The sequence below is a fragment of the Mustela nigripes genome, unplaced genomic scaffold (assembly GCF_022355385.1).
Source record: "Mustela nigripes isolate SB6536 unplaced genomic scaffold, MUSNIG.SB6536 HiC_scaffold_76, whole genome shotgun sequence".
Classification (NCBI taxonomy): Eukaryota; Metazoa; Chordata; class Mammalia; order Carnivora; family Mustelidae; genus Mustela; species Mustela nigripes.
Genome location: NW_026739491.1, coordinates 1,431,626 through 1,446,305, shown reverse-complemented (window position 1 = coordinate 1,446,305; position 14,680 = coordinate 1,431,626). Strand labels below are relative to the sequence as shown.

Sequence of the window (14,680 nt, the reverse complement as noted above, 5' to 3'; positions counted from 1 at the left end):
TCGGTGGCATACCCTGCGAAACAGAGGCCAGATCTGCAGACAGACTGAATCCCAGCCTAGAATTTATTTATTTATTTATCTATTTATTTATGTATCTACCTATTTATTTATTTATTCATTCATTCGTTCGTTCGTTTATTTTAATGCGCACTCCTGTTCTCCGCGAGTGACCTTTGCTCTCCCGGGATCAGGCCTGGTGGCCTTCCTGCTCCAGGCGGCTTGCCTTTACCCTCCACTAGTGGGCGCTCAAGGAACTCCACCTTCTCTACCCGCTGAGCCGCTGGGGCCACTGCGGGAACAGGCCGCGGGAGAGAACACAGCGCACCCTGCCTGCCTCGGTCACACAAATAGCCAAGTCGTGGGGCTCCGTTTCTCTGGGCGCTAACGTGGTCAGGGAGGTGTGCTGCCCTCCAACGCAGGCAGCTTGCCACGGCCCCAGCTTATTTCAGGATCAGAATGCAGCTGAGTTAAGACGCATGCTTTGAATATCTGAAACACCTCATTCTGAGCTAAGGGATGTGGTTAAAATAGGAAATGCTATGTGAATACTCGGTCTCAGCTGCAGCTGTGTACTGAAAAACCCTTCCTGGTTGTCGACGGGCTCTAGAACATCCAGGCAGCCAACAGAAAAGGGCCAAGGTGTGCAGCCACGGGTCGTATGTCCCAGGCCTTCTGGAGTTCCAGGCAGGGGAGAGAGGACCATGTGTGGCAGAACAGCAACTCAGGAGAGAAGAACGAGGCCGTGTCCCGGGGCTGAGTTCGAGAAGGCCGGGAGCTCTCCACACAGACCCAGCTGTGAGCTGCCCTGCTTGGGCGGGGGCAGAGACAAAGATTGGGTTTGGAAGTTGAGCATGGGCCTAAGACACCCCCAGGACCGCCAGAGAAGGGCAACGGGTCAAGAACACAGCACACACCCCTCCTGCAGTGGAACTTCCTTTATTGACGAGGAGGATACAAGGGCGAGACACAAAGCACCCCCCGGGGGCTGCGGAGCAGCCTGTCTGAGGCAGGCACCTGCGGGCGTGGGGCTCCCCAAAGGTGGCTCCCGCAGAGCACGCCTGGCCCCCTCACACTGGCCATGGGGAACTCTTCCCTCCGACCACCATCTCAACCACACCAACTTACCTGCAGGGTCCGAGAACTCTGGGAGCTCCAGTACCTGTGTTGGCAATACGGGGGGCTCGGGAAGCTTCCCGGACTTAAGCATGTCTAGTTCGGCCTGGAGTTCCCGAACCTTCTTCTTTAGGCGGATACAGTTAGGGCAAAAGGAGGTGGTGGGAAGCTCGTGAGGGTCGGACGCAAGGGAGGCCTCTGCGGGACTGTCGGCCTTGAAGGACGAAGGCTCCTCCTCTTCATCCTCCAATGGGCCTGGCTCCTTGGAAGCCCCCTGCGGGATCTTCCAGTCCCCTTCCCCTGAGGTCCGGCTGACATTCTGCACGTCATGGGACACGCTCATTGCACACCGACTGTAGGCATCATCCTGGTACTTGGGGACCTTCCTGATGACCAGCGAGGTGCTCAAAGCCAACTGACGAGCTTCCGCCTTTGCAGACTCCAGCGAAGCCTCCAACACATCCTTGAAAATGAGGTCAATCTTCTTCTTCTTGGCCTGGGGGTGTGCATCCCCCTCGTCAAAGCCACGCTTGTACGGACTTTTGCCCTGTCTCAACACGGGGAGCTGAATGGGACCCCTCAGGTCTTCTGGGTTATCCAGAGCCTGCTCAGACTTCTCCCTCTGCAACCTCTTCTCTCCTAGGAAGGAAAACCAGGGTGTGAGGATGTGGGGAAAAGCCCCGAAGTGGGAGAAACCAACAGAAAACAAAGCAGGACTCCTGCTAGCCAGTTCGCTGGACACATTCCTCTGGGGCTGGCCCTGTGGGGGGCAGGTATGACAGAAAGGGAGAGGTGAGTCACTCAGTGGGTCATAGGGTCTAGAGTGGGACCCGAAAAAGTGGGAAGAATTCTTGAAAAAGACCTTTTTGAGGGAGCCTTATGTCTGTACGCGGCACATTTATAGGTCCAGGGAATGCTGGAGGGGAAGGCAGTCGGGAGTGCGGTCACCCTAGAAGCGGACACCCCACCAATCAGACCGGGCAGGTGGGAGCAGACCTCAGAGCTCAGCGCGTGTGGATCCCCACCCTCAGGGCTTCTTGTCCAGGCCTGGCAATCAGAAGATGTCTGCTTCGACTTGGTAAAAGGTACGCAGGAAACACCGCGTCCGCTCCTCCCTGCTCCCTGTCTGCTTCCAGGTGGCTCCGTAGGGCCAGAGCGGCGTGACCACACGGACCCAAAGCATGCTTGAAATATAGCTGTGTCTCCTTACCTGATCCTTCAAGGGACGTTCCCTTTTCTATCTCTTGCCATCATGTGACTGATTTCAAAGATGTTGGTGAGCTCACAATAGTAATTTTAGCTTGATTCTTTAAAACAGCCGACATAGTTTCATAAATGGCTACAGAAGTGGGTTCCCTGGGGGGTACAGATGCTCACGGGGAACCCTCATAAGGTCCTGACAGCAGCCCACAGGACTGGGAAATCACAAAGCCTTCCTAGATCAGGGCAGGGCCCTGGGAGATGACTCTCGGTAAGAACTTGTCCCAAATATACATTGCCATTAGGCTTCCGGAAGCGGGGTTTGCTAAAAAAACAAACAAAAAAAAAACACCTCTGAATGAAGGGCAAGGGGTCTCTGTGAGTGATCCAGGTATTCCAGAAGACAGAGCCCTGGCTTCCCACAACTGGCGAGGGGGGCTGTGCCCTGGGCCCTGTAGGAAATCCGTGTTTCCTACAGGTAACAGCAAAAAGAGGCTACCTTATTCAGGACGCCCCTCTTCTGTCCTCACATGAACGCCTGAGGAGCAGCCTCATGTTCAAGGTCACTGGAAGTCAGGTGACTCTCATAGCCTACACTTCCATAACAGCCGAGGGGCAGAAAGCGTGAAGATGAACGCTTGTTTAAAAAAAAAAAAGAAGCCAGGTTGTATTACACATCAGATGTGACACTTGCCCATTTAGAATCTTTAAACATCAAGGGCCACCCTGTCACTTCTCACAGACCAGTCAGGCAGCAAAGAGCTGAGGATGTCAGGAGGTCAAGGCTACACATCAACAGGGAGTCCTCATGCCTCTCTGCTCAAAGACAAGGTCATTCAGATTTTCTAAAATGCATGGGAGACTTCTTGGGGGCTCAAGCCTTCCAGAAAAATCTAGGGGCTGAAAAAATCCTTCAAGCAGCATTGGAATTGATTTCAAAGCCTCCATAAAATATGGGGGAAAACACCACAAAGTGAATCAGTAACTCAAAATAGATCAAATAACATAAATTTTTTGAAAACACTATATCAGATGCGTCCTGTTCTGATAACCACAAAGGCATAATTTACACTGTCTTCAGGAAACAGTTCTGGGCTAGGAGTAATGTCCCTACTTAAGAAGGACTAATAATTCATGCTCTGGCCTTTCTCAGGGCCCCAGCCTCCAATTACAAAGAAACCTCCTTCCATGCAAGACCTTCAGTGATTGAGGGTAGGAATCCCCTTTCCCGAGCAGGGCTGACACAACAGTCTAAGCTTCCACCAGCTAGCTATTCAGTCCGCCGAAACTACCGGCTACAGAGCCACCGCCGCATCCAAAGGCCACTGAGCTCATCACTGCTCCCAAGGGCTTTAGGACCAACACCCCCATACCCCCTCCCCTGCTCTGGCCCTGCCCCACACGGTGCCTTTCGGTGTCCTTCCTGTTTCCTACTGCTCAGCCTGGCCAGCCTCCTGTATCTTTGCAAGTCTTCATGGATCTCATTTCAAATCTCTCTGCCACGCTTCCTTTGAACCACTCCTGAAAGCTCACTCCCTTCTCTGAGCATTCCCCTTGGGTCTCAGAGCTCTCTCAGGACGACTGCAGCTTGAGGTACTTTGGAGAAGACACTGGGAGGGGGAAAGGACATTATAAATCCTGAAGAATTGAAGAAGATTACGGCCAAGGGATGAAACCTGTGTCCTCAGATATGACTTCTCTTGGTTTTCTTTTCTTCTGGTGATACGGTTCTCGTGGAGACTTCTTGATGTCTTCATTCATTTCTTTTTTTATCCATTCGACAAAGATTTATTGAGCTGCGACTAGGTACCAGACACGCTTACATAAGGCATCTTCAGAGGTCAAATGGAAACCGTGGCAATCTCATCATAGAAACGTGCCTTCCCGCGAGAAATCGGCCTATGCCCAACCCCCAGATCCGAAGAAGACAAGAAGTGGGTATGTCTACTGGGCCTTGTCACTGCCCATCCAATCACAGATACCTTTTACCAAGTCAGGCAGTAGCTGTGCATTCAATGTCCACAATATGCTTTATTCTGTTTTGTTTCTAAAAATAGCTTAATTGCAACGGGCCACCCCACTCCCTCTTCCTCGTCTCCACTCACACTCCACATGAAGATTTATTTCCAATAAGTAGGTTGCTCAGGAATGTGATATGGTCAGGCCTGGGGATAGCCCTGGTTCCTGGAACCACATGGACTCTGGGTATTTGAATGTGTATTTTTAGCGCAAGGAAGGTCCCCTGGAAAGAAGGAGCCAGAATCTGAGAGGCAAAGGGCTAGGGGCTGGGGCGTATTTTAAGCCACCTTCCAGTGACTCATTTAAATGGAGTCTGGATGGACATCTCACCCACCAAGCCATCACCCACACCTACAGTCTCCTTCCCACCTCCCTCCAGCCTTCTAATAGACACTGTTCGTGCACAGCATGGGACTTGGCCTTCCAAGGAGACCAGGAGGTAGTAGGGAAGAAACTAGTTTGGTCAGAGAGGCCTATAACACTGTAAGTTAGAGGCTAGACCCTGCACTGAGACCGATGTGCATGAGAAACCCCGCACTGCTCTTCCCAGCCACGTGACCCCAGGGTGGGGGGGGGGTCACCGTATTTATCTGGTGCTAGGTTTCTGCAGTTGTGAGATGGGGATCACAGTCCACAGGGGATCATTAGAATCAAGAACTCACAGTTGAGGGCTTACAGGGGTCAAGGTGGCCATTGCCCTCGATGTGTTCTGTGTGGTACCACCTACTTCTCCCGGCATGCTCACGAGGTAAGCACTCCTGTCCTGAGAAGCACGTGCACGCTACAGAAGAGCAGCTTCGTGCGTGGGACCCACTTAGTCAATGTTCGCTACTACCGAGCCAGTGGCACCTTCTAGCTCCTTTCCGTCCCTTTGACTTGGTCAAAGAGGATCAATTTTGATGAAACGTCCGTGCTTAGCTCTGGGGCCTCATCTCTTTGGATACTCTCAAACGTCTGTAACAGGGTTTCTGAGGGAGGACAGCACGCAGGAGTGCCTGGTGCCCTCCCCAGAGCTGTCACTCACACCCAGACCAGCTGCCCATCCCCCCACCCCACCCCCCGAAGTCCCTCTGGGTCTCCCCATTGCTGGTAGACTGCGTTTCCCATCGGTTTTCTTAGGAAGCACCCACAGAAGCTGGTTTCCCCTGTGTTGGGTGGCAGGCGTGACCCTCGCCTCGGGGTGGGCACTCACCTCTGGCCAGATTGCGGTGGATGGTTTCCTGGGACATGCTGTGTAGACGCCTCATGTAGTCCTCGCTGTACCAGACCCGGAGCCGTTCCCCAGGCCGGATGTCCCGGCACGCTCGGAAGTAGATGCGCTCGCTGTGCTGGAAGGCCAGCAGGTTCTGCTCCCTCTCCTCCCGGGAGATGACCACGTACCTGGGGGTGAGGGGGACAGGTGAGAACACACAGGCCACTCATCACTGAGTGCCTGCCGGAGCCAGGCACGGTGTCAGGCAGACATGGGAGGTCAGAGGTCCACCAGCATGTGGCATGTGCTGAAAAGTCCAGAGGAAGCTGCCTGTCCATGATTGGGACACCAGCTAGGGGCCCGTCCCTGGCCTCAACCTCACCTTTTTGTGTGACCTTGAGCAAGTCTTTGAGCCCCTGAGAATCTGTGTTTTCTGAGCCTAGAAATGACAGTTGCCCTGCCTACCTCCCAGATTCTGGTAAATATACAATTCAACACTGGTTACAAAAATGACAGCAAACCAGAAAGATCAGGTCATTTCTTCCTCACTAACTTTTAAGTGCAGGGATTCCCAGACACCCACAGGCCTCCGATGGTGGGGAGTGTGGGGTTCTCAGACTCTTTCCAGTATTTCACAAAGCCCAGCAGAAATAACTCATGTGACAAGGGTGCCCAAAAGGGCAAGTAATAAATGCGGAAGATTAATATCTTTAAAAAGTGGGTGTCCAATCCAGACAGAAGATGGAAGTAGATAAGTGACAAGAAAGGATTAGAAACCACTCACTAATCTAAGTTATTTTAAGGTAAGGAATCTAAGGCTCAGAGAAGGTAAGTGACTTGCCCAAGGCCACACAGCTAATAAATGGGAGGTGGAGCTTTGAGTCTATATTTTCCCCTGTAGAACTCACAGCTTCTCTGTGAGTCTGTGAAGCACCAACCCAGTGACACGCAGATAACATTGAAAGTTCCACCAAATCCTCAGTATCTCTCCGTTCCCCAGCTCTCCCTGAAATCACATTTCCAACACCCAACCTGCTTCCTCTAAAAGATGAGAGGACATAACACGTACAGAGAAGTGGAGGCATAGAGATCAAAAGAGGAAATGATTTGACGTCTTAAGGATCTAGGAAATTTGGAAAAATAAACCTTTTTCCCTTAGGTTATGGTTTGTCTCAAGGGACAGGGAAGAAATCAAAATCTGTCTGACTGGCCTAACCCAGAGAGCTGTCTGTAGAACAGTCCAGGGTAGGGAGTAATTCACAGAAAAAAATCCACAGGGGTCATGAACAAATGAACAATGGAAAATATTCAGCATCACTGATAAGAAACACAAAGTAGCAACTTGTCTCATTGGCACAGATTTCTCTCCTTTTTTTTTTTTTTTTTTTTAACAATAAGATCCATATTGGCTAGAAAAGCATTTCCCATCCTAATGGTAGAGAATAAATTGGCCCGGCCCTTTGGGACACAAATTTGGTAATACGGACTCGAACAAGTATTCATGGACCCACCTTCCTAGCAGCACGATTCACAATAGTTGGGCGGTAGAAGCAACCCGTGCGTCCACTAGTGGATAAATGGATAAATAGAATGTGGGGTACGCACATGCTGCGCACTACTGGGCTTGAAAAAGGAAGGAAATTCTGATATATGCTAGCACATGAATGAACCTTGAAGATACATACTAAGTGAAATAAGCAGGTCACAAAAGGACAAATACCGTAAGATTCCATTTATATAAGGTACTTAGTTGGAATAGAAGAGCTAAATTCAGGGAGATAGAAAGTACAAGAGTGGTGAGCGGGGTGGGGCAGAGGTGGGGTGCAGGGGTGGGGCGTGGGGTGGCGGAGGCTGGGGAATGGGGAGTTAGGGTTTAATGGGTATCCTGTCTCAGTTGGACAAGACGAAAAGAGCTCTGGAGAGGGATGGTCGTGATGGGTGCCCAGTGTAAATGAAATGAATGCCACCGAACTGTACACCTGAAAAAAAAAGAGTGGTTAAAATGGTCAATTTTATGGTATGTACGTTTTGTCACAATTTTTGCAAAATTTAAAAAGGGACCATGAGATGTAGACCAAGTAGACAAACTGTGCTGCCTGTGCCACTGTTTACAATCGTGCAAAAGCAAAGACATTGAAACCTCTAATCCTGGAGAAACGGTTCAGTAAACCATGGTATATCCATATGATGGAATGTTGTTACTCATCTAAAGAAAATGTTTGCAAAGGATTTTTCACGACGTGGAAAAACGGTCCTGATAGAACGCAGGGTGACATCAGTAGGACCGGAAACTGTTTATTTTATGGTTCCAATCATGCTTTCAAAACACGCCTCGGGAAGCTACTTGAAAGAAATACACCGCTGTTTTACCAGTGATTGATTACCCATTACCGGGGGATCTGCTTTATCAGTTTTTTCTCTGTATTTTCCAAGTTTTCCTTGTTAAGCAATTACTACAGTTACCCCGACAGGCACCCCCTAAAAAACAGACATGCACAAACGCCAATTCCTGTCCTGGCGGCCAGCCGCATTGCCAATCTACATTGCCCCGTGTTGTCGGGGACAGTCCCCTATGGACTCTGTTCTACTCGACCCTGGAGGAGGCCATGACCTTACAAGGGGACAACTAGAGCTCAGGGACCAATCCCCCTAGCAACCGGCTGCAGCACGGGTCCCCGGGTTGTGGGAGTAAGGCCAAGGATGGCAGGAGGGCGAACGTGAGTTTTTGGCTGCTTCACCCCTGTTGAGAGAAGAAGCAGCCTCCACCCTGCCAGGGGGCGGTCACGCTTGCAGGATTTTTGGAGTTTAGATCCCCAGAACTTGCTTGGGTCCAGGAACTTAGCCTCAACGCGTCTGCGCTTGTCAGCATCAGACATGAGCACTGGTCTCCCTGAGCTGTGACGATAATACTGTGATATCCACGACGCCCAGTCATGCCGCTAAGGATGAACTTGGGGAAAGGGAAAGAGGAGGACCCCTGGCCTAAAGAAGCCTTTCCGAACGAATACTTCTGAGTCATAACTCTCTAGCACAGGGGTCTGCTTTCCTGCAGAACTGAGATTTCTTCTGAATGTGCAAAATATTTTCCAGTCCCCAATTTAGTGAAAGCTTGGGGTTTGACATCCACAATTAATCACCCTTGTGGTTAGCACAGAACTGGGGTAGATCCAAAGTTTCCTACTCCTGGATTCAGAAGGCAAACCATTCATTCATCTTCCCTCACAAGAATTAGTTGGACCACAAAGCACAAGGAAAGAGACACTCTTCTCTTTTTTGCAGGGTATTTAAGCAATCGTCGAGCTCTAAAACCTAGAATTATTTTCTTTGGCATTCAACTTTAGGAGAAAAAGAGATGAGGAGCACATAACTCTCAGGCATTTCTTCAAAAGAACAACTTCTAGACTAGGTCCGAAGCTTTAGAAAGATTCAGGTCAATTTCCCTTTCTATGCCTGGTGGTTTCCTGCCCGATAAGAATCAAGGTTTAGAAGAGAACTCCAAGTATTTGTAGTCTTTGTAATGATCCCATCTTCCAAGACAGATCAGAATTTGTTCAGTATCTGGTTGTATTTGGTTGTTCTGAAACTTGGCCCTTGAAATATGACATATATGGCAACTCCCAGCAAAGTGTTAACAGCCCGTCCCCTCAAGATGGTAAATGGAGTCAAGCTGAGTCCCAACACAAATGGCTTCTAATTAGATCTCCCTCTTACCAATATATTGCAACACCCAATGGTTTGATCTACTCCCAGAATCCTCCTATCCCCATATGACAGAAGAGCACGCCTGTCTTATTCCGAGAGCCCTTCCTGGAAGATAAGGCTTCTGGAGAGTGAAAATCTCCAATCTGCTGTTTCCGGGTCACTACTTTGTTGGAGAAAAGGCAAGAGTATGTCAGAAGGAGGCAGAAAATGGCTAACACAGGCCACTCTACAAATGCTACGGCTCATCTGATGGCTTTTCAAGTCAGACCCACAAAGCTGATGCCCTTTGAAGCAATGAAGGGGATGGGGGAGGGGGCGTGTTTTCTGGACTGAACGTTTCATGATGAGAATGGATTGTTTTTATTCTGAACTCCTTGCGGACTTTGGGTACTGGATAGATAAGCACTAAGACAACACTTTTTATACATCACCCACTGAGTCTTATCAAATGCACCATATTTTCTAGCTGGGTCAGGAAATGACTATCAGTTCCAACAGAAGAGAGAAAATAACCCATGGGGCAGCCATTTTGTTGGAGTGGGGGCACATAAAGGCCAGGCTCAGACGGTCCTGCTCAGTGGGTATGTCTCTGACAGAAAGGAAATTACACCAGCCACGGAGCCAGAAATGGGAAGGAGGGACCAAGAAGGGGCTGGGCTCTGTTTTCTCACACATGTTTAGGTCTCTGAGCAGGGTGGGTCTTTGGGTCAGATGGGCACCCAGCCTCCGCCAGAACATCACACAGCCCGCTCTCAAAGCGGCTGGAGGCATCAGGCCCTTAGGTTGGACTTCCCTATCTTACGCTGAAATTGGCTGCCCACTCACTTCCAACCACTGGCCCCAGTTTCGCCTTCCTGTTTTGATGAGCTAGACCCACAGTCCCCACTAAAGCCAACAAAAAGAAACGAAAGAAACTTCATCTCAAGTTCACAGGCTCTTCATCGCTCTGCCCCCTTTGCTTCCAACTTTCTCCCTTCCCTCCCCAGGAACAGAGGGAGGGGCCTGTCAGTTCCTGCTCAGCTCTTGGATGGGGCTGGAGAAGATCCCAGCTTCCCAGTATCTTTGCCTGTGGCAGGAATGGGATTACGTTTGATTTCCACGGCCCTGCAGAAGAGGATGAGCTGGATTCCAGGAGGTCAAAGGGGAACTGGAAACTTCTAGAGAGGGGCTAGATCCCTGGTCGGGAGTTGGGGATTTCCTGCTTGGGAGGACCTCTCTGTGTGACTAGGAGGAAGCCTGGGCAACACCCGGGTTAGGAGGTCCCTTCTCTTCTGAGGAGGCTCTCAAAGGGACCTGGAGGAACTGCTCTGGCTACTTTGAAAGCCTCAGCTTTCGGTGGGCGGGGTCCTGCCTTGTGACAGATACCAGGATCAGTGGGGAGACGTCCCCCCCCCCAAAGTTCATGCCTTAGGCTGGTCCCTGAAGTACACTGGCAAATGGATAGCCCCTGATCCTTCTAGAGTCTCCTGTCAGAAATGGTGACTTTTGTTTTTCTAGGACCCATAACTGTTTTTAAGGAGCAGAAGGTAAAAGTCACTTAGTCACGCACGCTCTGCTTGTGCTGTGCAGACTTCAAGCATGGCTGAACGGTTTCCTATGTGGCTGCTTCGCCTCACTCAGCTCCCCAGTTCCGTTCCTGTCCTCACAGGGCTAGCTAGCACGGCGCCCGACGCAGGCCATCTGAGTCCTTTCGGAACCAGGAAATGCCGGTAGCGCTGGAGCCCCTCTGGCTGGCATGCTTTCCCTCGGTCACCTAACCCCTGCTCTGCGGGCCTTGAGGTTTTCACAGGAAGCGAAGAAAGAGAATATACACCAAAGAAAGATCCTGGAGACTGGGTGCGTTCCAAGTGTGAGATCAATTTCTTTTTATTGCCATCTTAACAAAAAGACTTGGGAAGGCAATCTTAGATTCCAGCATTGGAGGGCAGGGGATGCCAGGCAAGGATCAAGCCACTGGGCTGTCGGACAGGGGGCTGTTCGGTCTGGGGTAGCAGGAGCCCCCAAAGAACCACAGAGTGGGGAGATAGAGCTGAGGACACAGGGACATTGCCGGTGTCCCTCATGCTCTCAACATGGGACAAAGCATGGTCTGGCTTTAGAAGCAGCGCTCCAGGGACAGCCACAGCAGGCACTGGAGAGAGCAGTCCTCCCACCCCCACCATGGCTCTAGGGGGCGGACGTGGGAGAGGGTGGGGGGGCGGGCAGGGGGAGAGCTTCCGCTGGGGTCAGCCTCGGGCCAGGGAGCAAAGAGGACACAGAGCTGAGCTACACGTGGGGGAGAGCTAAGCTGGCAAGTGCCACCCCCCCCCCCCCCCCCCCCGACTCGAGGAACCTGGCTGTCTGTCCACACTCCACAATGAAACATGAAGCTAGACACGTGGGTAGCTAATGCATATGCAGCCCAAGCAAGCGGAGGAGAGGCATGCTGGAGCTTGGATGGGACAGGAGCCCTGCTGGGTTCTTCTAGAAGCCACAGGAGGAGTCACCCTGTGGGTGCCAAGGCTCGGGCCCTGCCTCTCCCCAGCACCCCGGCCTTAGTGCCAGGGTGGTGTCAGGGACTCACTTCCTAAATGCTGTTGTTGCCTCCTAGGGGCACCCCAGGAGAGCGGAGGCAAGGAGCACCACCGCCTCCCAACTCCAGATCTGGCCTCTGACCAGGGGAGCCGGGCGAATCCACAGACCCGGCTTCCGGGCCCGCCTGCTCCCCACCCCGCCGCCCCACACCTGGCCTAACTGTTGCGTCATCTGTCATCTATGAAATGCAGGTGATGCTGGTCTTGACGGTGCCGGAAACACCCGGCTCGGCTGCCTCTCCAGCTGTCCTGAGGACCCACTGAGATCACATATCTGCAAATGCAGGGAAAGTGGAAGGTGCCCTGAGAACACCAGGGCATCTTCTCCTTCCTCCGACGCCATCCCATTCGTCTCCCCACTCCACAAAAGGCAAGCGCAGCAGCTGAGCACACGCACCGCAAGGGCAAGCGCAAGGCCAAGGCAGGGACACCCTTGGGCGCGCTCGGAGCCCCAGGGAAGGAGAGCACGGGCCCCTCGTGGCAGGGGCTCCGCTCCCCCTGCCCGTCCTCAAGCTTCACCCCCTTGGGAAGCAGCAGGATCTGGCCGTGGGGGGCGGCTGTGGCAGCCCTGAGGTTGGCAAGCAGGATTCCCCATTCAGACACTGCCTGCTCCTGCTGCCTGCGTCCCCACGAGGCCCACCGCTGCGGTGCAGACCCGGGGAGGCCACCTCTCCTGCACGAGCAAGCGCCCGCAGGCAGCTTCGTCCACATCTTCAGCCTCAACCAAAGACGAGGGTGCGGGGCCGGAGCAGACTCTGTGGGAGCCCAGGGCCGCTGAGCTGCACGTGGGGAGGAGATGGCGGGCTCCCCGGTATCCTACAGGTGCCATCAGTCCCGGACACAAGACGAGCTCCTGTGTCGAGCTGGGCCCCCATCCTCCGTCTCTCTTCCTCCTCCTGTGGACGGGCTGAGCTAGCAATTGTGCTTTCTCTTCCGAGACCTGGTAGTCCGTGCCGGGGCTGGGGCTGGGGCTGGGGCCGGGGCCGGGGCCGCCTGCGGGGGCTCTGCCGGCGGGGCCTCAGCCCGACTGGTCGAGCCTGTGGGCGCTACCCCATTGGGCCCCTGCTGAGACGCCCGAACACCGTCTCGGATCTCTGTCAGCGTCTGGCACATCTGACCGACGCGGCTGGTCAGCTCCGCCATGGTCTGGCCGATGGCGTGCATGCTGTTTGCCATGTCCCGGTGCACGGTCACCAGCTCCTGGCAGATCTGCTGGAGGGCCTCGGTCTGCTGGACGTGGGTGTGGAGGAGCTGCCAGTCAAGGCTTGTGCTAGGCGGGCTGAGGTGTGGCCGAGGGGTCCTGCAGGCGGCCTGGGCCTGGGGTGAGGGCCGAGGCAGGGCCTCCGGCTTGGGACCCACCATCTCAGACTGGTCCGAGGAGGAGGAGGAGCGGAGCAGGGTGGGCCTGGCCAGGCGGGCCTCTTCCTCCACGGACCGCTGCAGGGACGCCCGCAGAGGCTGCCTCGAGGGCCCGGGGGCTTCCTCATCTTCATCATCTTGGGGGACAGAAACAGAGAAGGGCAGATGATTAAAACAGAAAGACAGGGGGCAGCCGTGGGCTTGGGCCTACCCCCAGGTCACTCTCTGGTCCCCCTGCCCCACCAGCCCTGAGGCTCACTCAGCACCGCCCACCCCCAGAGAAGCACTTGCTCCCCAAATCCCTGAGGCGTGGGAGCCAGGCGCCCCCGGGGAGAAGGGCAGGCACGAGGACTGCCCAGGTCTCCCTTCCTCTTGCCGGAGCGGCACCACTCTGGCGCGATAGCCCACGTCAGGGCTGTCTTGGGGAGCCCAGGTCGACCCTGTGGCTCCCTTCATCTGTCTGGGACTCAGTTTCGGCAGAGCAAAGCTGATACCTGCTCTGTCCACCTAACCAACCACCTGCCCACCTAGCAGGGTTGCCAGGGAAACTAAACAAGAGAGCAGCCAGGAGGGAGCTTCACAAAAGCCTCAGGAGCCACACCTGCCCAAAGGCTCCAGCCTCCCTGCGCGCGGTGGACTTGCTTGCGCCCCCTTGTGGCCTAGAAAGAATCTGCAGCTCTAAGTGGTCACAGGGGGCCAATGCACAGGGTGGCGTGGGAGGGAGCTGACTGGGGGGTGTCTAGCAGGGGAGCCATCCTGGTGGTCAGCCCTGATGTCCCCCTCGACCCGCCCCCCTGGTGGGCCACCCGGAAGTGTCTGATAGCTTGCAGGCGCCCTCACACAGACGACTCCTTGCAGCCAGTCACAGGGAGAGGGGCCCAGCCCCCACACACTCAGGCCTCGGCTCTCTTGGGAGCCGGATCAGGAGCGGGTTCCCATGGCAGGAATAAAAAATATACGGGTTCTCTGGGCATCCCAGGGGGGCTAAATGCAGAACCACCCTCAGGCGAGGTGACGGGGAGGACAGACAGACTCATGCTGACCCTAGCCACACGCATGCCTCCACGGGGTCCAGGGCCTCCCTCAGGCGGGCTCGGGAGGAGCCCAATTACTCATACCGTACCCGGTGGGACAGCTGCCATCCTCCCCACCCCGGGGATCCCAGGACACCCATTCTGGCGTGGCAGGGCTGGAAGGAGAGGGTGGGGCTGAGGTGACGGTGCTCTCTCCTTCCAGGGCCTCCTTCCACAGAGCCTCTGGCCTCGTGCTGTAGCAGCTGGTCCACTGACTGGGAAAGGGGGACTGGCCAAGCCTGCGGGGGAGGGGTCCCACGCCCCCTGCCCAGGCCAGGTCACATTTGGTAACCTCATTACCTTCTGTGTTAGGGAGATGGAGGAGAGAGCAGGGCAGGATGGAGGGCATAGACTTCACTGACTCGTAGGCCCCCTTCTTTTTCTTGTAACTGGGCGGAATCACCCCACAATTTAGCAAAACACAGATTCACGGGGAGCTGGCAGACCCG

At 53.8% G+C, this 14,680-nt stretch overlaps 1 protein-coding gene across 4 annotated transcripts in view; it reads right to left on the bottom strand.

The window, feature by feature from the left end:
- LOC132008272 (PR domain-containing protein 11-like) overlaps positions 1 to 14,680 on the bottom strand; it is a 76,989-nt gene that overhangs the window by 2,301 nt on the left and 60,008 nt on the right. For 2 of the 4 annotated variants that reach the window (XM_059386817.1, XM_059386815.1), the window contains exons 6-7: positions 5,525 to 5,712; positions 1,126 to 1,752 (exon numbers count right to left, since the gene is read on the bottom strand). In XM_059386817.1, the coding sequence (XP_059242800.1) occupies positions 1,126 to 1,752; positions 5,525 to 5,712 (815 nt within the window). Of the gene's footprint in view, positions 1 to 1,125; positions 1,753 to 5,524; positions 5,713 to 11,073; positions 13,296 to 14,680 lie in introns of those variants that run through there. The other 2 variants (XM_059386818.1, XM_059386819.1) reach the window with 2 other exon arrangements.